Source organism: Strigops habroptila, chromosome 7, assembly GCF_004027225.2.
Source record: "Strigops habroptila isolate Jane chromosome 7, bStrHab1.2.pri, whole genome shotgun sequence".
NCBI lineage: Eukaryota > Metazoa > Chordata > Aves > Psittaciformes > Psittacidae > Strigops > Strigops habroptila.
The window spans coordinates 33,372,989-33,400,603 of NC_044283.2; the positions used below are offsets into that span (position 1 = coordinate 33,372,989).

The following is a 27,615-nucleotide window of genomic DNA, read 5'->3' on the forward strand; positions in this document are numbered from 1 at the left end:
TAATTTTAAAATGCTTTCATTTACTCAAAAGAATGCAGCACTTGATGACCATTTACAAAAACCAGAACTCTGATTAACAGTACAGATATAAAATATACATTACAAACGCATTTCCTTGGATTACCAATCCTTGAACATTCATAAAGAGCAGTGAGGAGAACTGGTATTAGTTCCCAAGCAGAAGAAAATGATTCTGTTCTTAACTGCACAATTTGGGCAAATAATTGTTCCTTCTCCTCCCTTTTCCCTTCAACAGCTCTTATAAACATCTACTTAAACTGCTGTCTCTCTGATGGACAGAGGAATCCTTGACTGCGAATACACTCAGTACTATTAGCCAGGGACCTGATCAGGGCTGTAATCTCTGGGCAGAATGCAATCCCAGTATCCTCTTTGATCTTCCTATCTGGGTCTACATAAAGAGATATAAAATAATGCTTGCATCAGTTAAGTACGTATTTTCATGTTGAAACTTTGAAGGCTTGGATATTTCAAGATATGATTAATTTGCACAGTAACAGTCAGAATTTTATATGAAATCTCAAGAAGTGGGAACAGTCTTACCAACTTGTCAGTATGCAGGTTCAATTGCTCAGCATCTACAAACATGTTCGGCCTAGCAGGGAAAACATTACTTCCTATAAACAAAGTTTATCCCAGCAGTTCCTACACTTACTGACAATTAGAACAGCATAAGTAGAAGCAGTGAATTATATCATCTCAAGAGAATTCAAGGAAGCAGAAAAATTTGGGATAGACAACGTTTACAAGAGAGCAACTGCAGTAATCAGACAGACTGAAAAATGGAGAAATGTTAGAATGGAAGTTAAAGATGAGATACCACAAACTCCTATTTAAAAGTATAAATTTTATGTATGACTGATGCTTGGATAGACTAGAACATCTTGAACACTGACGAAACACGAAAAAAGTGGGAACAGGACTTCATGGCCTGAACATAACTTATTTGCTTGTATGGGTAGAATAACAATTCCCTAAGGAAGGACAGAAAAAGGAGGAATGCCTGAGAAGGAAGTGTAGCAGTAGCAGCATCTTGATGCTGCAAACAGTGTAGACACCTCAACCATTTATTTCATTTTGCTCTGATTTTTAATCTAACCTCTGGTCAGACAACTTTCAAAGAAGGCAATTCAGGCATCCTGAGGATTGCAAGGCTCAGCAGAAACCAGCACACTACACATGTTCTTTGTTACACAAGCTACTAGCTGGCAAACAGTTCAATTTTCCATTCAGTGGTTATGTTTCTTCCTAAACTGGGTTAAGAAGCAATCTGAAATCTCTTTCTTGAGGTTGGCGGATTTATCTGAAAGGATCTGTAGTAATGCTGAGAGCCTAGAAAAGATAAAATATTGTTTATTAATTGTCATAGAATCTGAAAGATGCTCCAAGATTAAGTATGAGTTACTTCTATCAGCCTGTTTAGATCAATGTTTGCTAACCCACCCTTATTCTTACATTTTCTATAATTATGCAAATCATATAATTATTTAAACTCAAGGAACTTCCAAACAAATAAAAACTACACACAAGCACTCAAATATCTCAGGAACTTGACAGTCAGCTTTACTGTAACAATGGAACTAAATAAACCACCTAGGGCTGCTCTCTTTTTTGGTGTTACAAATGGAAGTTGCAAATCAGTACTTATTTTCTCATTTATTTAAGAGAGCTTTCTACTTCTGATAAAAACGCAAACTTTCAATTTTATTTTATCCCACAGAAAAAAGTTGACTCAGAGAATTTATATGGGGCCTAAAATAAAATTTACATCATTAAACAGTTCAAACATGTATCTGAGTTGCTACTCTAGCAGCTGCAAAACATCTAGCCTGTGTATCACATACTCTTCCCATAATTGTAAATATGCTGAAATCTTAAAAAAAATTAAATATATATATATACACACACTCAGATGAGGGAGAATCCTTTTCCTTCCACATCATAACAATGAAACAAAGATTTGCAGGATTCCAAGCAGTCAGAGTAGGGCTACCTCAGACAAATAAGAAGGAACTTTAAAACCAAACTCAAAAGATCCTGCCAAGCTCTCCCTGAGCATTTCTTGACTGCACAATGGGTTAATTGGTTTTGCTGGCCTTTTACCTTCCAAGTGGTTCTTACTTTGCCTACCTATTAAAAATCCTTGACCCGTCCCTCTGTGGTTAGCAAAATCCATGGGAGTCAGTGATCTCTTCTGAGGTGTGCCTGTCTGTAAAAAGGAAAGACATACTAATGTTTATCTGCTGAAATACTTTGATTTCAGTTTTTATGACCCAGTCCAGCAGAGTCCTACCAAGCTGCATAGCTCCGAACAGTAGTAAAACTGCACACTTCTAGTGCATAGACACCCTCAAAGGAAGTTTGATGCATCAGACTTGAAAAAATCTCTTCCTCATACACTAATCCTGCTTCTCAAGGTTCCACACCCTCCCAAAGCCTTTTAACGTCCTCCTCTCTACAAGCAGCAAGAATCCTTCTACATCAAAAATTAGGAGAGAACCAGTAAATGAGACCTTCCGTAGACCAACAGTGGGCATGAATGTAAGCTTCTTCATTTTTACATGTCTCTACTTGCATTGTAACATACCCTGAATGTATGAGTTGTGTTGGGCCTTGAAAATTGATCAATAACAACAGTTGTTTCTCCGAGTGGCTGTTGCTCTGTACTGCTAGGCACTGCACTTGACACTCTGCTATGAGCATATCGTCCTCGATGCTGAGAGAATTAAAAATAGCATTAAAAGAATGCAGCAATTGAATTGGTTATAATAATAATTTTTCTGTTGCCAAGCAAAATTAAAAAAATAAATACAAAAAAAAAATAATCAAATCTACAAAAGAAGGAGAAAAGAAAAATATGTTTTCACTAACTGAAAGCACTGATTTAAAGTAATTTAAGGGTACTCATGTTTTGCAAACAGATTTGAGAGTGTTCCCTAATACCAGTTTATAATCCCCAAAGATTTATATTAATTAAAATAATAGATATTACACATGTCTCAAAGTATTACTCAAAATAATTCAAAAAATTATTATTATATATCAGCATGCCAATTTATTATTTCCCTATCCTTCAAAAATAAGTATCAACCAGATTTATTTTTTTTTTTCCAGTTGGTATCCTTTTCTACTTCAGTCAGCTTAATTTTCTACCTCTTATAACCTAACATTAAGTGAATGAAACACTGAAAAGAGGTAACCAGACAACCAGACAGTAACCTTGTACTTATTTGCATCTGGATTTTTCACTTTTTTTTTTTTTTTTTAAATATTTCTGTTGTCAGAGAAAAGTCTTTCCATCATGATGTGTTTGTGACCTGAGGTTTTAAACTGGCTTCGCTTGCATTCTAGTAGTAACCCAATGTAACTCATATAAGCATGTTAAGTCCATGTATTAAATATGAACCAATATGACCTGTAAAACTGCTCATTTCAACCAGTGATACAGAGCAATTTTTTTCCAAATAGCTTGAAGTACAAAAATGAACACAACTTACCGAGTTCTGTTGCAGTCGAGGTACTGAAAGACATTTTTCAACAGCCTCCGAGTTTATTGGTGGTAACTTGTTCCGGGTGATAGGCACACGAGCAGAAGACAAACGATCGAAGCTGGGACCCCTACAGAATTTTAAGGATTCCTCTTTCAGAATAATTCATATTAAAGACTTCTTCACTGAAGTAATATGAAATTATTAAGCAGTACATTTCTTTATAGAGCTCAGCTACATAAAGTAACAATACTTGATATAGCAACAAAACAAAAATAATCAAACAAATGCCTCTCCTCAAAAAACACTGTTCTGCTTGATTTCTTTTTCTCTCTGAATTCTAGCATGAATAATAAATCTCAGGTTAGTTCTCAAGTATTTTGCAAAAATCCTTCACTGGTGAAATTTCAGTAAAGTTCTGAAGAAAGCAAAGAATAAAATGAAAAAACTCACAATTTAGTCCCCCTAAGGATTTCATCATTGTATATATTAGGAGCTTTTGAGGAGAGTTGGTCAGAAGTGAGAGAAGGTAACCTACAATGGCTTGGTAGCTTCCTAGAAGGTGCAGGCAGTACCCGAGATGATGAGAGAACACTGTTATGAACAATTCTCCCCAATCTAGTGTGCACTGAATTTGGAGCGCTGGAGACAATGCTATGCTGTTTGTCTTCTTGCTCATTCCTAGGAAAAAAAGAAAGGAGAATGAGGTAGGGAATGAGGATGAAGGGGAAAAAAAGAGATATATTTTTTTTTTAACAGAGTATCATCGCAACCTTTACAAATCATTATCGCGTCAGTGATACACACAAAGGAGATGAATGCTTTTTCATAACTGCAAAACATCTTCTACATAATATGAATTATGCCGCATTTTGAAAATGTCAATACCAACACCTACTGTATTTTTTCTACTGTGGCAACATGTCTCTGTTGGAGTGGTTTTGCTTGAATTGTCATCACACCATTCAGATCACTAATGTTGCTAGAGAAATGGTGAACCTTGTAAAAGCAACAAATAAGCATTAATCTACCTTTTTTGAAGGAAGACCTCTAAAAGCACATATTTAGGAGATATTTGTTTTTAGAAAAGTTTCTGTTAAGATGGTTTTGTAGAATTCTCAATAGTAGATGGGTCAAATACATTGTTTTGCTTATTTTAAACAGATTCCTACAAACAGAACTTGGGTAATTTAGTTACTGAATTGCAATTCAATTTGCAATATAAGTAAGTTTCAGATGAAGATGAAGTACAAAACAGGAGCCAGGGGACAGAAGGAGGAGACAGCAAGTAGGACAAAAAGGGCATTTTACCACTATATACATGAGCTTCCACAAAGACAGGTAAGGCCTAGTGCCAGTGCACTGGTGGATGTACTGCAGAGTCCGCTTTTACAAGAGGCAAAGGAAATAAAAACGAATGAGAGAGTCTGAAACTCGCAGTGTTGTGAGTAAAGCATTTCAAGTTGCAGCTTCACATCCCCGCAGCCCAGGGAAGAGCCTGATTTGTTCTCTTGATTCTACCAATGACTGGACCACAGTAAATGCAGAATTATTTTCTAAGGACAGAATACAATCTAACAAGTGGGTTTTTGCAAACCAACTTCAGCAATATGTTAGTGGTAAATGGCACCTTTATAAACCACCAAAGAACACAGGACGGTAAACAAGAAAGTCACATTTAATGAACACTTTAAATGAGATTACTTATTTTAAGTGTATCTAACTGGTTTAAAAAAAAAAACAAAAAAACACAAAAAACGAAAAACAAAAAAACACCACAAAAAGGAAAGGAAAAAAAAAGTGCCTTTTCTATCTTCAGCCAGGACTGCCCAAGGTCAGCAGAAAAGAGAACACCATTACAGGGAAAGTTACTTTTATTTTTACCTGTGAGGAAACAAAATGAGATCCAAAGGATACACTTCGTGCTTCAGAGCCTCTGGAAAGAGGAACATTCCCAGCATCTGCTGTAGTACGAATGACTGGCAAATGTGTCAGTTTTGCTGTAACAGCTTTCAATTTTTCCACCTGTTTGTCACACTCTGCACAACAGCAAAAAAATAAAAGAGCAGGAATAAGAGGTATTTGGTATGTTTACAAGCCATCATTTCTTGGGTTCAAACAATATCACACGTTATGGAAAACAAAGACTTTCATATAGCTTTACGTTTCCATGATATTTAAAAACCTAACAAAAATAATGTTTTACTGAAAGCATTTCCATTTGTTTACGCTTTCTCTGACACTGACAAACAAGATGGTTTATAAACATAGAGTTGGAAGGGGGTGTCTGTTTAAGAAAATACTACTAAGACTCTCAGAATGTTATTTTTAAATTCCCAAAGATTATTTTTTCTTTAAGCAGAATATATATATATGTATAAATATATATAAAGCCTATTCATCCTAATCCTTGTTTGACAACAGCTACACACTGTCTCATTATGAGTATATACTACCATCTTATTCCTATTATAAACCCAAATTCTTTCACATTCCTTGATGAAATACTTTGGTTAGCTATCAATTTGTCGTAAGTTTATGTCCTTCATGAATATAAAAGAGCACATCTATCATAATACTGCTAAGGTATCCTCTCTAAAGATTGTGCTAAACAATCCATCTGTGGTGTGAAAAGCCCTTTGATAGTTCAGTAACACCTGAAATGTTAAGTTCTGACACTGCAAGTATTCTGAGAAATTTTGCCATTTCTCACTTTGTTGTAGACTTACATTTGAGGTAATTTCCAAAACCATCCCTTAGGTATTCTTGTTACTGTCCTTTTAAAATACTCTGAAAGAAGAACTGAAATTTCACTCAGCTTCCAAAGACAACACATGCACACTAAATAGAATTTCACTTGTAGTTAATTTTCCTACCTTTTCTTTTCCTCACTACAGTCTGTTAGAATATGAAGTATAAAATTATATGCACCACCATTTCTTCATCTTTTATTAAACTCCACATTGTCAGCAAGACTGTCTATCTTGCTTTAACAATCTGACTACATAAGGGTTCTTTTTATTAACAGAGCTCAAACAATGAGGACTAGGATACTTTGATTCCTATGTTCCAGATTCAGATCACATCATCCGTGATCCCTTGCCAACAGCATCAATTTGCATCCTGAGCCAGCAATTCAGATTTTATTTTTAAACATGCTCTCCTGCAATTAAGCTCTTTCAGTCAATATTCTTCCCTTTCTTACACCTCTCATACAAAACTCCCTGAAAATTAGTAGGAATGTTTATATTTTAGGTGCATACATGTGTGTGTGTGAGTGTGTGTGTGTGTGAGTGCACATCCATGGCAAGGTATTATGTATCTTATGGTGCTCTACTACTACCACGGTTATCTTAAAATACCCAGATTTCCTAAGCTTTATTTATGACAGGGCTGGTGGGAGGTGGGGGGGAGGTAGAAAGCAAATCACTTTTCTGAGTTAGTTTCAATAAGTAACTTATCTGAAAATACCAAATACCTGTGATGTTCGTGTCCCAATTTTTTTTAATCAGTTCCTCCAATATTCCAATTATATTGCTCCAGATACAATCAAAAACTTCAGAAGCCACAGCATCTTTGATACAGGCATTGGGAGAAACAGGAGGAATACCACGCTTACTCCTCTTCTCAGCAAGATGCATTTTCTTTTGTTCCCAACTCTCATCATCACTAATAAAGAAAGCAAATTCAAATTAATTTTTTTCCCTCCTTCTAATATGCTGAATGGATAGAAACATATATATGGAAGAAGAGTCAATCAGATGTAGATAACAAAAAAATCAAATTCAAATGTACAGAGTACCTATGGGAACAGAACCTATTGAACAGATATAATGATTTATTTTTCCTTTGCTTACAGGTGAAAAATTAAAAAATTCAGTCAGGACATTACAACAAAGAGATCTGCAGCTCTAGAAGGAACAGCTTTATACTCGGCACTTAGTCATTTGTGACTAAATCCTATGCTTTTCACCATAACTTAGGGGAACTACAGTCTGCTGCAGTTGGCAGAAGGACTATCACATAGAACATTTCTTTGTTTATCTCATCCTGTGTACCTGCACACATCTGCAACGCTCCACCACTGATCAAAGACTAACAACTTCAAAGGATATCTGTGGACTACCAAGAATAGCAGAGCCCACAGCCTTATGCTTACCTCCTTCCCTCTCACTACTGTGTGGGCAGTTACGTTTTTAATTTTTTCCCCTCCCTCCCTCCCTGGGTAAGCAAAGTGTAGCAACATTTCCTAACTTGGTCTTCTAATACACCTCTCAGGAAGAAAACTTTAATCTTTTTCTTTTTTTAATGCCATTTTACTTATTTCTAAGGAAATGGAATTTTTCTTTTTTTTTTTTTTTTTTTTGAGATTACAAGGATGATCCTGAGGATTTTTAAACCCAAACCCAAATCCTTTCCAAAAAGGCAGCCACCCAGGCCCTCTCTTTCAAAAACAGGACTAAAAGAATCTCAGTCTGGTTCCTCAGTTTTTCAGAATCATGTTTTTTAGCACAAAAAGCTCTGCTTTGTATCCTACTAAGTCCTACCAAAGTTTCTCCCTCATAAACGCCTTTTAGAAAACAGCACATTATGGGCTTTCATCCACCTATTAGCCTATTTGCTGGAACGTTCAATGGCTCGCAGGAAAATTAGATTGCACTGTGAAGAGGACAGTTCCATGACTCCTGTGACCCACAAGAATGATCTAAACACAGGTTGTATCCTGCACCTCTCCTCACAAAGCTCTTATACGCTGCACAGAAAGAATTTAATATTCATTAGGACAGATAATGAAAGCATGTACAGTGTAATGAATCTAAACAAACTGATGCTCAAGGCATTCACTTGAGGGGAATGGATTCCTTCATTCTACTCTCCATCTTAAACTCAAATAGTCATTTTATGAATCTCCATGCACAGAGCATCTCAAAACAACTAGTGGTCAAGACACATTCCTCTTATATGGGAGATGTGAGTTTTGAACCACTAGAAAGACAACATACCTAATCTTCCTCATGCCCAGTGAGTGCTCTGACCACTGTGCTACCAAACACAGGGACAGAAGGAACTGTATCTTACAGAGGAGAAACATAGCTTATGAAAACTGACTGGGTTCACTGATAAGTTTTTCATTATATTCTTCAAAAATATATGTATCTGTTATTTACAGCTCCTTGTTGTCAAAGGCAAGATATTCTTCTATTTTTCCATCCACATCATAGATTTCTTCTTCCAGGAATGAATACATGTTTGAGTTAGAGGCAGAAATCCCAGTGGAACTTGAACCCGGTAATTTCTGTATTGGAGATTCTGTTGGGATCAGTTTAGAACCTGAAACACAGAGCCTGAAAAAATATCAACAAAATAAAAATTAAACATTCAAAGAAAAAAGAAAGTGCATTTTTAGTTATACTGCAAAGTTTCAGTAATACAAAAGTGATATATGTACATATTTCTGAAGAGGGAAAACCAAAAAGACTTTAAAAAATGGACATACTCCTTTATGTTATAAGTACGTTCATGAAGGTCAGGTAAGCACTTAACATCCACACAGGCATCACTTCTGCTCTGAAAATGCTGAAAGCCTTCATCCTTCGGCAGCAGGAGCTGCTTTCCTAGAACCCTAAATACAAAGGAGAAAGCAAGTGATATCCTCGATGAAAATTCATTCCATATAAAAATATCAAGAATACAAATACCTGCGAACAGTAGCCAATTCCCCTTTTACATCCCTTAGTACCAAATGACACAGGTCTCCCAGATTTCTTCAGTTCATTCTCAACCTCTTGGACTTTAGATTTGAATCAGAAAATTGTAAGTATAGGGAATCACTTAGAAATTCCACTTAGTGAAAATACTCTAAAAATACAGTGAAATGACTTAGTATTTTGAACTACACAGCACAAAAACCTGTTTCCATTTTATGCATGTTCTATTAATTTTTACAGTATCTAAACAAGGCAAAGCACTAAGCAAAATATGGCTTAATGCTAGTGAAGATTGCCTCAGGTTTATCAATTCTTTCTTGTCCTCGACAAAGTGTGACAAACTTCGTTGGTCAATTTTAGTTTATATTTGCTAGTAACAAGCCTCTGAAAATTATCTAAAAGCATCCCATAGCTACTGACAGTGTTCTTTCTAATGGTGTTAAACTACTGATAGACACATGCAGACCTATGTTTAGAACAGCTTAGAGTCACCACATCTCAAAGAATGACATGACATCATTTATGAAGGCAGGACAGTACGATGCAGTGCAACATTCACTTCTGCCCCCTATGCTACATGAAGCAGTCATCAGGCTGCACATCTATGCAAAACAATTGTCATTAATCATGTATGTGTCCTTGTATCTGTTCAACTAGTTACTGCCGGGTTAATATCACACTTTGTTTTACATTGATTTACACCGCCTAGGAAGACATTACAGCTGTGCAGCATATGTGAAGCATGTGGTCACCTTCGTTTTTCATTTCTTTTTAGAACAATTAGTAACAGAATTCATACTGAATTTCTTGGAAATTCACAGTATGTATTCACTTACAGTAAAAACAAGCAGTAGTTTTTTTTGGGTTTTTTTTTTTTTTTTACAAGATGTATTCTTTATTTAGAAAAAGTCGTTATGAAAATAGTGCATTACTATTTTCTCATTACATCCTGTTGAAGTATCTTTTTCTGCAATTATTGTACTAAACAAAAAATAGATCATTAGCTGCTAGTGCACCACCACCCACACTGTGTAACTATGGCATAGCTCAGACATCCAGACTTGAATGCAGAAGTGTTACTGATGCCATATCTCAAGAGCAATTCATAAAAGGGTACCCCAAAAATTCAAATTAGAGTGATAACTGGTTAAAACTAGTACCAGTAAAAAACTTCATTACCTTAGATGAGGAAATTGTTCAACCCAGTCTGCACATTCTGCCTGCAGGCTCTCAGTTTGGGAGGTCACTTTTCCTTCAAACAGCATTTCATCAATCTCCCAAAACAACTGATGCACTCTCTGTGTGTTGGCTTTATCAAATTCCTACATATTATAAAATTAATAGTTGTTAGTAAATATGCATATTTACTAAAAAAACCCACAATATTTAAAGAACAGACAACCTGGAGTGATTTGGCTGAGCATCTCAGAATAGATCTTCAGACTACCTACTTCGGACACATTATATACCACAGTGCGAACAAAAAAACTCCACATAGCTGGCTTGTGGCTGGCAAAAGCCATCAGTGGAAAAATGGACTTCCACACCTCCTCACTGAAGCTATAACTCAGTGCAACCAGAAATAGGCAAGTGCAGTGGCATATGAAAAAAGCAGAGAAGCACCACACTTTATCCAATTCTAAGGACCCAAGCATTTAGCTGAAGGTTCCTCAGCTGGGACACTGTTCAGAACTATGTTTGCCACTTAGATACTTTGATACGCTAAAAAAAAAGTGGTAATACTCAGGGCCCAAATCATATTTATTTCCTTTCAGCTGAGCGTCCCCACCACTTCAGGCTACAGAAGGGATCACACCAAAAAGGAAGAGGAAAATAACTCTCTCCCCGAGGGCTGTCAGGGACAGATGGGGTCAGTGCACTAAAGGTTATGCAAAAGGTATGGCAAAACTACCACTACCAGCCATGGATGGCTTTTTAAAATGAAAGTGGCAGCAACTGCAATGCTTTTGGATTTATTGAACATTGCCTGCCTGAACCAGGTATGCCTCAGAGGTCAGCCTCCATAAAAGGTTTAACCTGTTTCTGCATCCTCTGTGAAAAAGAACTGAGCTTAGGTAAGAGCTAAATACATACTGAGACTAGGACGTTTACATTCATGTTCATGAATGTACTTTATGACTCAAACCACCGAGAATAATTCAATTTAGACATTGCCACCATTATACAGTATTTGAAAACGCTGTATTTTATCACTTTATTGGATTCAGAAACTTAAGCCTACCTTCTTTGGTAAGACAATTTTGTTTTCCTCAGATTTCATCGGTTTATATTTTTATTCCATTTTCCTTTGTTACACAACAGCTGCACAGATACCAACATGCAAATAAAACTATTTTTTTAACAATATTCAATTAACACACTTAATCACAAGGCTATTATGACTGAAAATGGTTAACTTCTAAAAGAGAGGTGCTGCATGTCCATTTTCTGTAAAAAAATTGATCTTTTCTACAATATTTACAGAAAGAGTATTGTAAAAGTTTCTGTAACGTACATCATCCCTCCAGGAGTAAGCTGAACTTCTTTCAGTAGACAAAGCAGTAGCATAGCTCTTTATTCCAGACCAAGAATTATTCAGCTCTGTGGGTGTTGTACAACCACTAGATGTAATTGATGAAAGTGTTTCACTGTGACAAGACAACAAATTAAAATGAAGAACACAATGGTTTTCAATATAAATTTTTTGAAAATAATGCAACCGATCACATAAATAGACAGTGACACATATTCATAGAATCACAGAATGCTTTGGGTTGGAAGGGACCTTAAAGATCATCCAGTCCCAACTGCCTAGTTCAGCTAATGGGCACATGAAAAACCACAGGTTAAAGATAACATAAGCCTTCTTTAACTCCATTAGAAGCTATCACAAGAAAATTTTACAAAACTGAACACGTCTCTACAAATGTTTCAGTGAGGATTGAGTTATATATACATACGCAATGTCTTTTATGCTGTTAGACCTGGTGCACTTTAAGCCTTGTGCTCCAGGATTCAAGCTCTCAGAAAGCTCTAGCTGGTCCCTGCCAGCTACCACCAATCCTGGGATGCAGTGAAAGCAAGGGTGGTCAAATGCGCCGGCCAGGCAAATCCTAACCGGTGCCAACTGGAATAAAACTTCTTGAAAGTTAACATGCAACACTGGTGAGCATGATTTGCATTGAATCATGCAGTCCAGCTTCTCTTCCAGGCTTAATCAGTGCCCTTTACTATGCTCTAAAAGTACACAAATCCCTAAAACAAATAAGGAGTAAAATTCAAACCCTCTAAACAATGGGTTTGGTCAACCTGCATCACATCCTACAGTAGTTGTTACCCATAAGAATGATTAGCTAGTGAAAATGAATACCAATCTTGAAATAACTATTTAAGCCAAGAGTCCTTTAGGGAAGTACTATTTCAGAAGTGAATGCATACCAAGTATAATTGTTGATGGCTTCCTGCACATTTCTCGCAAAAACTGCTGGAAGAGACTCTCCACTTTTTCCAGAAAGACACTGATTTGTGGAACTTCTGGACAGTCCCCTACTGTAAACACAGAAACACATCATTCCATAATATTAAATAAGGTTAACTCACACCTCCAGTGGAGAAAAAATGACAACTGTTGAATTTTTCTATCCTGTCCATCAACATAAATATTTGCTTGAAACACACTACCTTGTTTTAAAATAGTTTTTATTTACCCGATTTACAGAAGTATTTTTGGGGAAAAAGATATATATTTGAAACTTATTTTACTCCACAAGCATTCTCCTTCAATTCCGTGGTTTAAAATTTGCCTGAAGCACACACAAGCACAGCAGCACCTCACTATTGCAGGAAGAGAGCAAAGGCAAAACCCAGCAATTGTCCATACAGCAGTTAGTTATTTAGGTATGTGTTTCTGTTCAATCATTAACACAGAGTCCGCTTTCTCACATGCCTCTTTACACAAAAAGTAGTTTCAGATACGGTGCTGAGCAGACAGTGGTCTTTACTAAAACTATGAACTCTCAGCTTGGCTGTTTCAAGTGAACCAAGCTACTAGTACATCAGGAAACATGAGCATAGTCTCAATATGTTTACAGGCCACAAAGCATCCGTTTCTCCAGTACCAAAGACTCCTTAACACTTGGTCTTAAAAACCAAGCCACAAACTTTCTAGTATTATGCCTTTCCAGCATAAGGAACACTAGAACTTTTCTTTATTATTTCTCCAAATACCTGAACACATGCTCAAACTTTAAAACCATCTCTTACAAACCACATGGATGAATATTAAGATACAGTAAGGCTCAGGAATGCCTGCACTTTTACTACTAGCCTAAAAAGAATACTTTTTAATAAAGGAACTTTTTTTTTTTTTTAATGGAAACTGTTTATAATCACACATATCTACCATCCCACTAAATTCTGTCATTAACGTGTTAAACCCACCTCTTCAGAATATATACTGTCAAATAGAGTGTAAAAGCGTTGCTCAGAAACACTTTTACAGCAACAGATCACTTCATCTGTGGAAGTTCCTATTTTTACCCCATAAAATCCTCAGGTCATAACCGTGACTAGCAGCATGACTGCATCAAAGTACATTTGTGAATGAGTAACTGTAAGGAAACAGCTCACAGTTCAAGAGTTTTCCTGATTTTTTTAGCCAAGAAATGTAGATTGGCTCTGCAACACTTAGGATTGCTCTGTTTTCTTCCTATTCCTTCTGATATTTATCTTGCCTTTACACAGAATACATATATACATATGTCAAATCTAACTCCCCACTTAAATGGACTGCATTACCACTTCTCATCAGCGAAGACCTTGAATTGCAAATTCTTAGAGGCTGGTACAACGGCAGTAGAAAGTATCTCTACGTGTTTGCTCTAAATTTCCTCCCTATTCCCTAGGCATCTGGTTTTGGCCATTGTCAGCACTGTAGTTATTTGCCTGTGCAAGAACCTTTTCTTTTTGTATTCCAGCTCTTCATTTACTTGACAGACTTTAGCAGCCCAACCTAACTACACTGATTGGATCTCCTGTATCTATAAGGCTTTCTGATTTCTCAAAACATGCTGAGTGGGGGGTTTTGTGCCTTTGAAGGAAATCTGAAACTACAAACATGGAAGAAAAAAAAATAAATTCATAGACTTCCTCTGTGAAACAAAGCACGTGCATTATACCTAATGGCACAATACATGACATGAGATGGAGAAAACTGCCACATGGTTCCCCTGCATGCTGTGGTACTACTCCCCCTGACTCCTCGGACCACATGCTATGAGAAGCTGAGCCAGGAAACAACCGCAGTGAAATAAAACGAACGGGAAAACCCCTCCCAGCACATCCACAGCATGCTTCCCCAGCGCTGGGAAACAAAGGCCAGGGACGGCAGCCCTAAGCGACGTCTCTCCCATTGCAGGCACCAAATGATGACGGTACAAATAATTACGTTGTCACCCCATACCCGCACCGTGCTCCAGCCGCCCCGGGAGGGCCGGCGAGCCGGGCCCGGCCACCTCCCCACGGCACGCCGCCTCGCCAGCCCCGTCGCCCGCACTCACCCCACGACGAGGAGCCCCCGGCCGCTGCCGCAGCCCGGAGGGCCGGCGCCCCGCGGCCGGCGCATCGGGGACGAGGGGGGCCCGGGGACGGCGCGGTGGGATCTCCGGGCGGCCCCTCGTCCCGCCCCGGCGGCTCGGCGAGGAGGCGGCCCAGCACCGCCCGGCCTTGGCCCCACCGCGCGGGGGCGGCTCTGCAGCGGGGCACCCCCCCACCCGCCCAGGGCTGCCGACACCACGAAAGGGTGCCCCCTAAAATTAAGCCTCAGCCTGAACGGAAGAGGTGCACATCTTCCCCACCGCTCGCCTCCGAATACGCAGCCAAAAAAGGCTCAGTTTAGGATCTTTCTGCCCAGAGTGGGTTTCCCTCGCCTTCATCGATGATAAAGTTATACAGTGCTGGACAAGTGAATAAAGAATTTCCACTGTTAATTAAGTTCTCCTCCGAACTATCCCTGTGCAAACATTGATCTCCCGGAGCACGGGTGACAGGGCAAAGCACAGGCTGTCAGCTGCAGATTTACACTGGACCATTCATCTCTAGCTCTAGTACACAAATCCTGATGTCTACATATTTTGCCAATAGCCTCTCGCAGAGGAGGAAGTACATCTGCTCATAAGCAAGAAGAAAATAAAAGTATTCTTACACGGAAAGAAGAAAGGCGACATTAGAAATGATGAAAATTAAGATTGAAAAAAAAATACAGCGTATGAAACTTCTCATTACAGGAAAACAACCAACAACATTCAAATTATATTTAAAGTTTCATAACCAAACAAAATACTACTCACTAAGAAAGGTATATGGAAAATGACTATGCATTTTTCCTCTGACATTTAAAGAATTGTCACCAAACATAGCTTAAAAAAAAAAAAGAAAATCCACATTCTTGTGGTCCAGTCAAACATCAAGAAAGATTTTATTTTTTACACATGTTGTAACAACTGTCTGTCCTTTGCAATCTTTCTTCTATAAGAGTGTTTGCCTGACATCCCATACACACGCAGAAAAAAAGCATAGTTCCTTGTCAATATACACATATCCAACAAGCAGCTGAAGATCTAGAACAGCATGTCCAGGTTAAGAAAACACGTTCTAGCTTCTAAATCACTGTACATATATATATATGTTTGTGGAACCTCCTGGATAGCTTATGCCCTGCTGTGCTGTCCTTCTAACAGTTATCAGGGTGGTTGAAGTCCCCCACGAGGACCAGGGCTTGTGAATGCAAGGCTGCACCTATCTGTCTACAGAGGGCGTCATCCACTCGGTCTTCGTGGTCTGTAGCATATCCCCACTATAATGTCACCTGTCTCTGCCCTCCCTTTAATCCTGACCCGTAAGCTCCCGGTTGGCTCCTCATCCATCCTCAGGCAGAGTTCCAGGTACTCCAGCTGGTCATCGACATTGAGGGAAACACCCCCTCCTCATCCACCCTGCCTGTCCTTCATGAAGAGCCTGTATCCTTCCATTCCAACAGTCCAGTCACAGGAAACATACCACCAGGTCTCTGTGGTGCCACTGAGATCGCAGCCCTGCAGGCATATGCATGTCTGATTCCTCTTGTTGAGGAGCCATGCTACGTGAGTTTGCACAGACACATTTAAATTGGGCCCCCAATGAAGCCAACTTACTGGCTGGAATGGCCAGAATTCCTTTGTGCTGCTCTTCAGGTGCCCTCCTGCTGATCTGTGATCCTCTCCAGAGGCTCTGGGCACCTCTCACTGGCCACAAGCTGGTGGGAGTAGGGTGAATTGAGGTTACCCTCCCCCAGCAACTTTAGTTTAAAGCCCTCTTCACCATCTTGGTAAGTCTACGACCAAACGCATTCACAGTGCGGACAAACGGAACGAAAAGAAAAATGACACCCTGTCCTTTTCCTAAAGCCCAAAAGCCTGTGGGACAGCCATTTCCAATAACAGTTTATCAATAAATAGGCATATTATATAATAGTGTGTTTAAACTGGTTCTACTGTATGTAATTTGTTTCCTTTAAAAGCAACATTCACAGCATGGAGTCAATGCACAAAAATAATGCTATAGTAGGCCGAATAAACCTCAGTCAAACTGTTGGGCATGCTGTTTATTTCATACTGCTCCAAAGCATTATATCTCCTTTTGAAACAGAAAATAATAGCCTCAAAACAAATGTATCAAATGAAACAATGTGTCAAACTAAAGGAAAATATAAGGCTGCTCATGAGTTTGAATGATGTGAAAATAGACTGAAACAGAGCAAAATAAGAACACAAAACGGGGAGAAGGCCTGAGCATATGAATCAGCATGTCTCTTCAGTTGAATTTTAAGATCTTTGCTTTGTATTTGTTTATTGTGAAGGGGCATGAGGGAAGTAGAGCCTTGTGGACAGTAAAAGTCTAAAATTTGGTCCATGTTACATTTAAATATTTATTGCAAAAAAAAAATAATTTTTCTTTTCCCCCCTCTTTCCTCAAGCAACGCACAAAATTTGTCTAGTTGCTTAGATCAAAAAGGGATAAACATAATAAGCCAACTAAGCATAGAGGTTTCATAGTTGCATTTAAAAGTCAAAGCTCAAACTGTGCTACAGAATTGTTTATACCATCAACCTCAGAATGCTGTGCAGGGGTAAGAGTCTTTTGTTCTACATTAAGAAGAGAAGAAGAGGGCATCAGGTCCAAGAAAACGTAGACTAAACAAGAAGGAAAAGTGAGTCTGTATGGACAAAAAGCTTAAAAAAAAATAAAAATTATTAGAGCTTCAGGTTTCCCTTCCGATTACAAGACAGGAAAATCTCAGGAAAAACATATCCCATCGCACATGAAGGGCCTGACATGAAGGCATAACAGCAATTTAAGAGAGAAGTTCCAGGTTTAGGAGAACACAAAGTCAAGAGAAATCATGAATATGGAAGGAGAAATGTTTTGAGATCAATTGAAAAAGGAGTGGGGTTTTAAAGACAGAACTTGAAGGTGGTACACAAGGTCAAAGTTCTGAAGGGAGATAGGACATATGTCATCAGTAGCAGATTATTTTCACACCTGATTTGAAATGTAATTACAAAACCAATAAATGTACACCTCTGTGGGAAGAAATTGATTTTGAAATCATATCATCCTTTCTTACATCAATTTGGGGCAATTACCATGGGAGCCTATCTCTTATTCTTCTTTGAAGTGATACAATGAACAGAAGTTGTTACTCCACAAACCCAGCCTGCTTGGTATTCCTCTGTAAAGTTTACTCCCAACAGAGTGCTCATCTCTCAAGAGTGTTTTCATGAACGTAAATAGGCCACTCCTTGTCACTATCTTGTTCACAGACCAGAATGTACAAACTCCATTACAAATGACAGAGTTATCACCACTGCACAAAAGAATCCTTCCACATGTCCCCCAGCTCCATCTGTGGAGCAAGGAAGAGCAGACATGACATAACTACTTTCTGTACCAATGATGAACAATATTCCATGCATGCAATGCCATATTGTAGTTGAACACTTATACTACAGAAAGTACAAAGTTCATAGGAAATTCACATATCTTATTCCCTCTAGGTCAGGTCCAACTTGGTTGCAGTCAACCATGGCACACACTCCCTGTATTGCTTGACAAAACAGATTTTTTTGAACAGACTCAGAGGGTCTTGAAAAAGGTAAGAGCACTTTTACCCTCTTGTAACAACTTCAGTGACCACAAACTGTCAAGTATGACAGACAGCATTGAACATCACTGCCAGATCCTAGAGGAGGTGCACCTGAAGACACTGCTGTAACAACAGTGCTCAGAGCAGAGCATGCTTAGATGTGATTAATACAACGGCACTGTATTCTTCCTTCAGCAGTCTGGCCCTTAGATGAGACAGATCCAGTGACTTTTACAGCTGTTTAAAGCAGCCAGTTTGGCTCAGCCTTTAATTACTTATTGCAGCAATACAAAGGAGATCAAGGTAGATGACAACAATGCCTGTTCTGTCTTACAATCCCTATTCCTCAGCTTTCTCAAAGACAGCTGTGGCATATCTTGAAAAGTCATCCCTGGAATAGTTTAGCTGAGGTAACCCCAGTAGCTGCACAGTAAATGAAGCAGAATCATGAGAAATTTAATAGATCTTTCATTAGCCTTCCACAGAAAATTATTTTAAGACAGCTATAATATCCGTTTGGCCTGTTTGCTTAGAAATGACATGGTTCAATGACGGGAAATAAAAAGAATCTGCCTTGGAAGGTGGTATAGCAAACATTTACCTTCTAAGCTTTATCATTATTATTACTGAACACACTGGAGGCTTGATAGCTAGCAAAGATACACCCAAAAAAATGACAGCACATGTCTTTGTTGATAAGTGTCACTCAAGCCCCAGAGATTATTTTCATTTTTCTCTTATCTATCAATAAGCATTGTCAAAACCATTTTGGTGCTTTCAGTCATCTTGGTCAGTGTTCAATGAAGTACTGACTTTAGCTGAAGCTTGAAATATGAATCTTTAACAGAGTTTTTCTACTGTTAGAATTTAATCATACCACCTGATTAGGCCCTTTTTCAGCAATGGCACTGAATCTCTGAAGCTATATACAGCTTACTGATGCTTTGATGATTAGACTACCCGGGAGCATTCATACAGTTGAACTGTTACTGAGTGTTATTAGTGAGGTGACAGTCTTTTTGATCTGACCAAATTAACATAATTTGCCACAATGTAAATTTCTTCACATGTAGCTAAACATCTTCCTAAATAATCATAAAAGCTGCACTCGGTTCAAAAGGAAGACAGCTTTGGAACACACTTCCTTCAGCTCCAGAGGGGAGGTAGTCTTGAAAGACTTTGCCGAAGGAATATGGTCACTCATCAGTGCAATGCAGCTGATCAATAGACATCCTCATTATCTCATGGTAACACTGCAGTGACTATGGTAGGCAAATGGCCTAAAGGATGACTACGATTTGATCTTATATCTTAGTTTTGGGGAACAATTGCATAATGGCTAGACAAAAAAAAAAAAAAAAAAAAAAAGAAAAAGAAAAAGTGGAATAAGGGAAAAACAGGCCTCTATTTTTAATACAATAACATAAATGTGTACATACAACACAGCATTTTAGGTGGATATTTGTACTACATACACTAAAGTAGAATGCTTACTATTAGGCATTTTCCTATTGAATCCTGAAACAGATGTCAGGCTTTTGCAACCATGATCTGTGTTGAGTTCTGCTACTTTCTTTACAAGGCAGAGTAACAACAAACTGTTCTAAAGATAGGCTTATTCGTATATAGTCATTTTATTCTTCTGCAAATTTTGAATGCGTTTCAAAATTATAAAGCCTTTAAGGTGCTATAAGCTTGCTCAGTACTATGTATTGTGTTTTTAAATCGATTTCTAATTTTGGTTCACTGTGAAAATGTAAACACAATACTTGGTTTTAGGAAATAGAAACAATCTCTGAGTGCAAGATATATGCATGTTAAGTACCTCTTCTATTTATAGAATTTATTTAAATCTGACTTTTTAATATAAATTATTAATTAACTTTAAGAAAAATACTATCATCTTAATTAACTGCAATAATAAAGAATGCTAATTAGTGTCTTAGAGAAGGTGTTTTATTTCTTTGGATCTGATAGGAGGTATTTGCTGCTGTAAGATCAAGTATCTGAACACACAGGGAGGGAGTAGTACCCTAACAAAACACTTGGAAGTGGTCCACAAGACTTTCCCTGTATAATCTTGTTACTGATGTACCTTTGGAAACTCAGTTAATACCTTTTTATAACAGATTTCTTTCAACAGCATAACATCAGAGATCAGAACATTTTTTCTATTCTGTTCATTAACCTCTGAAAAAAATTGGACATATAATAAATAATTCAGAACAGAAACAAAACTTTTTTCTCTTTGAACATTGAATTTAAAAAAAAAAAAAAAGTCTTTGAAACGTTGTATGGCAACAGCTCTACAGTACAGAGTGAAGCAATACAAGTGTGGGGAGACCTTAGTCTGTATATGCTCAGGTAGACTAAGTAACTTTCTCCTTCCTCTGGGACCACAGGCACACCTGGCTGGAGATGTCAAGCTCATGTCTATAAAGCTTCTGTAACCTGAGGACATGAAACTTCTTCTCTACCCTTGCTATAGCATGATTTCCATGGTGTTGGATTGGAAGAAAGGCACTACTGGGGAAAAACAAAAAAACACCCAAAAAACACACCCAAAACAAAAAAAAAAAACAAAAAACCCACTAAAAAAAAAACCCACCAACAAAAACAAAAACAAACAAACAAAAATAAAAACCCCCACAAAAAAAAAAAAAACCCCAAACAAAAACAAACAAAAAAAAACCCCAAACTATTTCAGGCTTGCTTTGCCTTTCATAAAAAAAAATGCCCTTTCTGTTGAAATTTCCAGATTTCTTGATCTTTAAAGATCACTACACCTGCCACAAAGTAACATAATCTATCTGTCTGCTTACAATATGAACAACTTTCATTTCAAGCAATAAATTGTTCAATAGTCTCAGTTTTAAACACCTTACAGAATTATGCAGTGAGGTCAAGACACTGAGTTTATAATGTTAAAAAGATAATCACCGCATCTACTCTGCTCTTTACACAACCAGAACTGTACTTACGTTGACTTAAACCACCAGATAATTCTTGATACTCTATTTCATCTGCTAGGTTGCCATTAACATTTAGTATCAAACATCAGCAAGTACTCCAATACCCTGCCAAAATGTTACATGGGAGAAGCCTCTCCCTCCAACTCTGTAGCCATGAACAACCAAAATAAGGATACAACCGAAATGCTGCCAGTACTTTGTACACATCTCTTCCAGAGCTTATCACAAGTACTAATCAATCTTGCAGTAAGTTCCCAGAGCAGAACGTCCTTATTCCAATGGTTTTCTTCCATACCAGAAAGCATTAGAGCACATTTCACATATTTTAAAGCACAAGTGCTCGGTATGTAAATATGCTGAAAGAGATGTATCAGCCAGAGCAGAGGTATTACACACTGATGATGGACAGTGTTCAATTAGGTAATCTCTTGCTACACATCCACAAGAATTCCCTCATGCATACTCCCAATTTCTGACTATTAGGAAGAGCCATAGAGTCACCGTGCTAATCCTCTATTACTTGCTGGCTGAAGCCTCCGGGACACAATGCCACTACATCACCCAGCAGCTAATGAACTTTCACCTCACGTTAGCAGCTATGAACTGAACAAACACACACAGCAGCATTTAAGCTCTGTGTCCATACACAGGTCAACAGAGAAAGGCATTTATTTTTAACATAGGAAGAAAAAAAATCCAGAAAAGTACAGGATGATGTACACTTTAATGTCAGGTTACAGAAACATAATTTTAAAAAGCAAAATTGAAGGGTCAAACATTCATTAAAACCTCTGGTGATTGCTGAGATGATGATTTTGGATAGCAAATAAAAATACAGTAACCAATCAATCCAGGGGAATCTACAAGGCCAAGGGAGGACATACTTTAAAGACTATTAGTAGTTCAGCACAATCAGTCAGGAGAGGGAAGAGTAAGGCTGCAAAAACTATCACTCATTCAGAAAGTGTTATGAAAGGCAAGGAGCAGGAGGAAGAGGGAGAGCAACATGAAAAGGAGACAAAACCAATTGGGGGAACACAAAAGCCACTAGAAATACGTTGTAAAATAGAAAGCAAGAAATAAAAGGTTGGGTTCTTTATGTCATGTGGCATAATAACCCATAATAAACAATGCAGGGGATTTATGTTTTGGTGCAGAACAGTTCCCATTATGCTTTACTTTTGTACTGCTTAGGTAGCTGGGACACATTTTGGTGAGTAACAAGTACAGGCTATGGCAGCCATGCTGATAATTTGAGACAGAACTTGGTTAACCTTAACATACATAATCTCATATTTTTTACTGACTTCCAAAGTACCATGTCAAATTAAAATTCTCTTCTAAGCTCTTTTATGCTTATTTGCAATGAAAAAATAGGCCATGGCAAAGCACCACATTACTACATTTACTCTTTTAGATCAGTACAACAATGGAAATGAGCAGCTAAGTAACACCATAATGCTCTATCTAGGTTAGTATGCATTACAGCATGAAAGAGATCTATTGCTTTTAGTGGTTAAAACAGGAGACAGAGAATCCGAGTTTCCATCCTCTTCTGCAGCTCATCAAGTTACTCATGTCCATATTTTCAAAGTTAATCATTTTGAAGGCCAAAACTTGAACTACCAAGAAATAAAAGCTGACAGAAAACAGTGACATTTTTACATCACTGATAAAACTACACATCTCATACCAAGTTCAAATCCACATTTTCCATGTGTTAAAACTATCCTGAAAATGGGGAGCAGTGCAATTCATTCCTACAATTACCCACCCCTAAACAACGTAACTTAGACCTTGCCCAATGTACGTTTAGATCTGCTAAGGGCTGTTGTCTCCTCCAGTTATTGTAAGATGTTAGGATTGTAATATTTCTTACAAAAGGAAACTATGTATTTTGGTGTCCCCAGTATACTGTGGTAAGGGTAGAATAAGTGATCTTACTATCCTCCCAAAGAATTCCATGATCTTCTATAGCATAATACATTTTTTCAAGCAGTAATAAATGTGGATTTTTTTCCTCCTTTTGAAGAGATTTATTCACTACCACTCCCTCAATTTGATTAGACAGATATGAAATTACTATGTAAATAAACTGTAAATGTGAAATCTTACAAAGTACTGCTGTAGCTTAGCCCTACACAGTACTAGGACCAGTTGTTGGTAGTTGCAGAGCTCAGAAAATTGAGAGTATGTGGGAAAGATAAGAAGAAACCAGTGTCACATTTTCGCCACTTGGCACTTTCAGTATATTTTGATTGCTTGCCAGCACCTAAAAAAAAAAAAAAAAAAAAAAAAATGAATTTAAAAGGAAAAAATAAAAATTTTAGGATATAAAACCGAGCCTTTCCTTTCTTAACCAATTACTCCTAGTTAAATTGCTATGAGTGGAAGTACACTGGCTATTGCTAACGTCTCCTAAAACATCTTAAACAGCAATAACACTTGTCACAGAGGAACTTTGTTCCAGCAAGTGCTCCGAGTTCAGCTGTAACAGTTACTTTTCTCCTTCTTAGCTGGTGTGTGGTTCTGAGTTACTGGCTGGTCTTAAACCACAACAGTTAGCAAAAGCCTCCTACATGTTACTATCAACAACATAATATCATATTCTGTAACTCACAAATTCAAATCTGAACTCTAGGCAAGGAATACTAAAGTTTTCAATATTTAATTAAGATGCTTCTTCTAAAAGCTTAAGTGAAACCATCTAATTAAAAAATGCTAATGTGGAGGTGTAGAATTTCCTTGTCAAAGTAATGTATCTTATTCCTTCTACATCTTTCTGGTTTGGTTTGGGGGTTTTTTTTGAGACAGACAATACCTCACCAGAATAAGCTCAAGTGCTATGAATAAAATATTTGAAATGCCACCATGCATACAAAAGTATAACAGTTAAAGGATAATTCGAGGATAGCAGTTACAAGTGTTTTAATAGCAAGCCAAAATAAGCATTTTGCTGCACACAACCATTTTTAATGTATATAGAGTTTATTCTTCATCCCAGTAAAGCCAGTTAGTTTACCCTAGGAATTAATCTCTTCTTTTTTTCTTTAATGATAAAAGTCATCAGCACTTCAAAAGGAATACCAGCTCATATGGCATTATATTTGACTTTATTTTTGGTACTAATAAAAGAAACAACTAGCGGTAAATTATAGGCAAACAATACTAATTCCGTTCTGGTATTGTTTATATGAAGCATCAAACACCTAAATCGAATTCTGTCAATACACTTCAAACCACATTAACCTCCTTATTCCATCAAGGCTACTCTACACAAATGCACAGAAAGTTTAAGTCTTTTAAGCCTGAAGGAGCTTACAATTTATTCTGAAACAAAACCAAAGACGTTAGATGGGAGTAGGGGGAAATAAAAGTAGTACATCAGGGAGTGTTTGTGTTCCTACTTCTATTATTTTCATAGCGTTACATAGCTTAGTTATCTAGCAATTATAATATTTCAATTAATTTACTATTTGCTAAAATAAATGTGTAGATATTTAGATAAAAGTATATATTTACAAATATGTATTGTCAATAGTTACCCAGGAAAAAACACCCACAAAACTATCTAAAGCACCTTTACATGATGTTGACATTGAGACCAGTAGTTACAGTTCAGAGAGCAACCCTGGAGTCATCATGGACTTAATATACAAACAAAGCTACCAGCGAAACACTCGTCCACATCAGGAAGGATACCGAGACAGAAGTGTAAAGTACTCCTTGAAAACGGTAGGTGGGTTTAAACAGAAATACAATAACTTTTCTTTTTTTCCTCCAAAAGAGAGCAGGCAGTGACTTTCAAGACACTTGCTACTAAAGCTTACAGAAGCAAACACTACTAGCACATTCAAAAACAGATCAGCCACATTCACAGACACTAGGCCCATAAACTGATTCTAAAAGGACTAAATAGGCACTTACCTTCTAACATACCTATTCTAATGACCGTGGATGCTGGGGAATAAGCACAATTTCTCTGACAGGGAAGAGCAAGAGACTGACTCAGAAAGCCAGGGGAATATCATTTAAATGTTATGCTACATGGAAGCCAAACTAAAAGTAGAGATTATAAAATCCATCTGAGAGTTTAACAGTGTTACTAAAGAGATTTCAGTCCTGAAAAGTTAAAAACCTAACTTCCCAAAATATATTCATTCCTATCAACACTTGACAGAGTTCATGTTTTTCTGGTTATCAGCAATATCAAAGACAAGCATTATTCAGTACTAGAGGCAGCAATTAGATGTTCATGTAACATAGTAACCTTATTTTGTAAGAGTACAAAACACTACACCAATACAGTAATACAAATATTAGCTCACTCTAATAAACTCTTCTGCTTTACTATACCTTTGCTTTAGCAAAATATCACCAACTGAATCCTACAGCACCCATAGTTACTACGCTGCTTCTATCTTCAGCAAAGCCTTAACGTTTTCAAGGTGTAGCTTGAAGATTAAACACTGAGGCATCCAAAGTTTCACACCCGTTATTTTTACAAGGCAGTGACTGAAGTGTTTGCTTTGATGCACAGCTGCAGCCTCGGAACAGACTTTGCTACAACTCCCACACTTGTATGCGCTACCTTTATCGTTTCTACTGAAGCTCAGCACCAGCTGCGCTCCCCTTGCCCGGCCTCTCCTGCATGCCCTAAGCGCTGCGCCCCGCGGGGCCGGCCTCTGAGCTCCATTCCCCCAGCACACCGCTGCCCGCCTTCCAAGCGCGACCCTGAGCGCGTTCCTGCTCTTTGCTTCTTCCAGGCACCGAAAACAACCCCTGTGCAATCCATCACTTTGCTCTTGGAGGTTCTCCTTCCTACCTTCAGCATAGCCCTGAGGGAAGGAAACTCCAGCGTAGGGAAATGTTCGGTACCTCTCAGGACGCGCAGAGGCAGAAAAGACTGGGTGGAACCCCACGGGAGAGGCGCGCGCGCACACACACACCACATCCCCCTCCCCAGGTTTCAGGAGCCGCGCACTCACGCAGGGCGCTGCGGGCTGCCGGCCGTCTCCCGGCCGTCGCTCTCTTCGTCCACCGCCGCCTCCTCGCCGATGTCGGGCAGGGTGATGAGCAGGGCCTTGGCGCCCGCCCGCCCCCCGGGCTCCTTGTCCGCCGCGGCAGGGGCCGGGCGCAGAGGGCGGCCGTCCGCTCCCCCCGACGGCACTGCCCTGCTCGGAGCGCAGCCGCCGGACGGGGGGCGCGGACCAGGGCCCGGCGGGGCGCGAGTCCCGGGCGCGGCGGGGGCGCGGCGCAGCTTGGTGAGCAGAGCGCCCAGCTCCAACGCCGCCACTTTCATGTCCCGGGCGGGCGCGCGGGAGCCCCTTCCCGCCGCCGCAGGCGCGGGTGGGGCGGGCGCCGGCCCTCCCGGCAGGCGTTGCTAGGCTAAACAAACCCCGCCGAGGCACGCACGGCCCTCGGTGCACCGCCCATGCAGCAGCCGTGTGAGCCGCCAGTAGCCTCCGCACTTGAGTCGTGTGGAAGCGCGGGGCAGTAACCTGTTGCAGCCTGTGAGTGAACGGAATAAAGTGTGGCGTTTTCCCTTTCTTTAACATTCTACCTGATAGTAAGGGGCAGAAACAAACTCCGTCTGCCAGGGTCACAGGGCCCTGCTTCACAGCCTTCACGCATTCATGTGCAGAAAGAGTTTAACAGTAATGGGAACCCAGATGGACCCAATCCAGCACACCTCTTCACGCCGTGTTAGGCAGCTGCAGAAGGAAGCTGCGGAGGAACAGCAGCCTACGTACAAAAAGATAGTAATGACAACCCCAGGCAGCTTGGAGAGCAGGAAAGGATGTCAGGACCAAAGCCCTTTCACTCTTTTGGTACAAATACAACTTCACTGGCACAAGCCGGACCCCTGGAGGCACACGAGTCAGGGCTGGGTCAAACACTGTCCTAGCTTTGCAACATAGGGTGGTCTGGGTGGATGGAGAGAACTGTAACCACACCAGCAGGAGTGTGGGGACGCTGTAATTGCTGGTATTATGGACAGGGCAAATGTTGTGTGAGCTCAGAATGTGGCAGGCAGTGTGGCCCTTGGCAGCACCCAAAAGAACGGCAGAGGTTGAAGTTTATATGTACAAGCCAAGGAACATACATGAAGTAACCAGCTGTAGACAACAACCAAGGATATAAAGCTGGAAATTTTATCCCTGCCTTGTCTTCCTAGCACATCAAGTTGTGCAATGAGCTGGCAGAGCAGAGCACACATGACATCAAGTAGGGGACTGAGATCT

At 39.0% G+C, this 27,615-nt stretch overlaps 1 protein-coding gene across 4 annotated transcripts; it reads right to left on the reverse strand.

Annotated features, from left to right (window-relative positions):
• On the reverse strand, positions 1 to 26,738 carry FAM149A (family with sequence similarity 149 member A). 4 transcript variants are annotated; one of them, XM_030491846.1, is made up of 14 exons: positions 26,359 to 26,738; positions 12,656 to 12,766; positions 11,733 to 11,865; positions 10,397 to 10,539; positions 9,007 to 9,132; positions 8,678 to 8,854; positions 6,988 to 7,178; positions 5,394 to 5,548; positions 4,408 to 4,508; positions 3,963 to 4,190; positions 3,519 to 3,639; positions 2,609 to 2,737; positions 2,152 to 2,230; positions 1 to 1,353 (listed from the first exon to the last, which is right to left on the reverse strand). In XM_030491846.1, exons 1-14 carry the CDS (start codon positions 26,670 to 26,672, stop codon positions 1,280 to 1,282), a joined length of 2,082 nt encoding a protein of 693 aa, XP_030347706.1. In that variant the 5' UTR covers positions 26,673 to 26,738; the 3' UTR covers positions 1 to 1,279. The 4 variants fall into 4 exon arrangements, with proteins under 4 accessions (XP_030347706.1, XP_030347708.1, XP_030347709.1 ...); XM_030491848.1 differs by lacking the exon at positions 26,359 to 26,738 and adding an exon at positions 14,776 to 14,892; XM_030491849.1 differs by lacking the exon at positions 26,359 to 26,738 and adding an exon at positions 14,776 to 14,879 and having other exon boundaries at positions 12,656 to 12,763.
• Between the last annotated feature and the right edge of the window lie 877 nt (positions 26,739 to 27,615).

What these genes read in the sequence shown, in the direction of transcription:
- FAM149A (XM_030491846.1), bottom strand. Translation starts at nt 26,672, where the DNA reads ATGAAAGTGGCGGCGTTGGAGCTGGGCGCTCTGCTCACCAAGCTGCGC. An exon ending in CTCGACTGCAACAGAACTCG is followed by an intron (nt 2,738 to 3,518) that starts GTAAGTTGTGTT and finishes TAATTCTCTCAG; the next exon opens with CATCGAGGACGATATGCTCA. An exon ending in ACACAACTCATACATTCAGG is followed by an intron (nt 2,231 to 2,608) that starts GTATGTTACAAT and finishes TCCTTTTTACAG; the next exon opens with ACAGGCACACCTCAGAAGAG.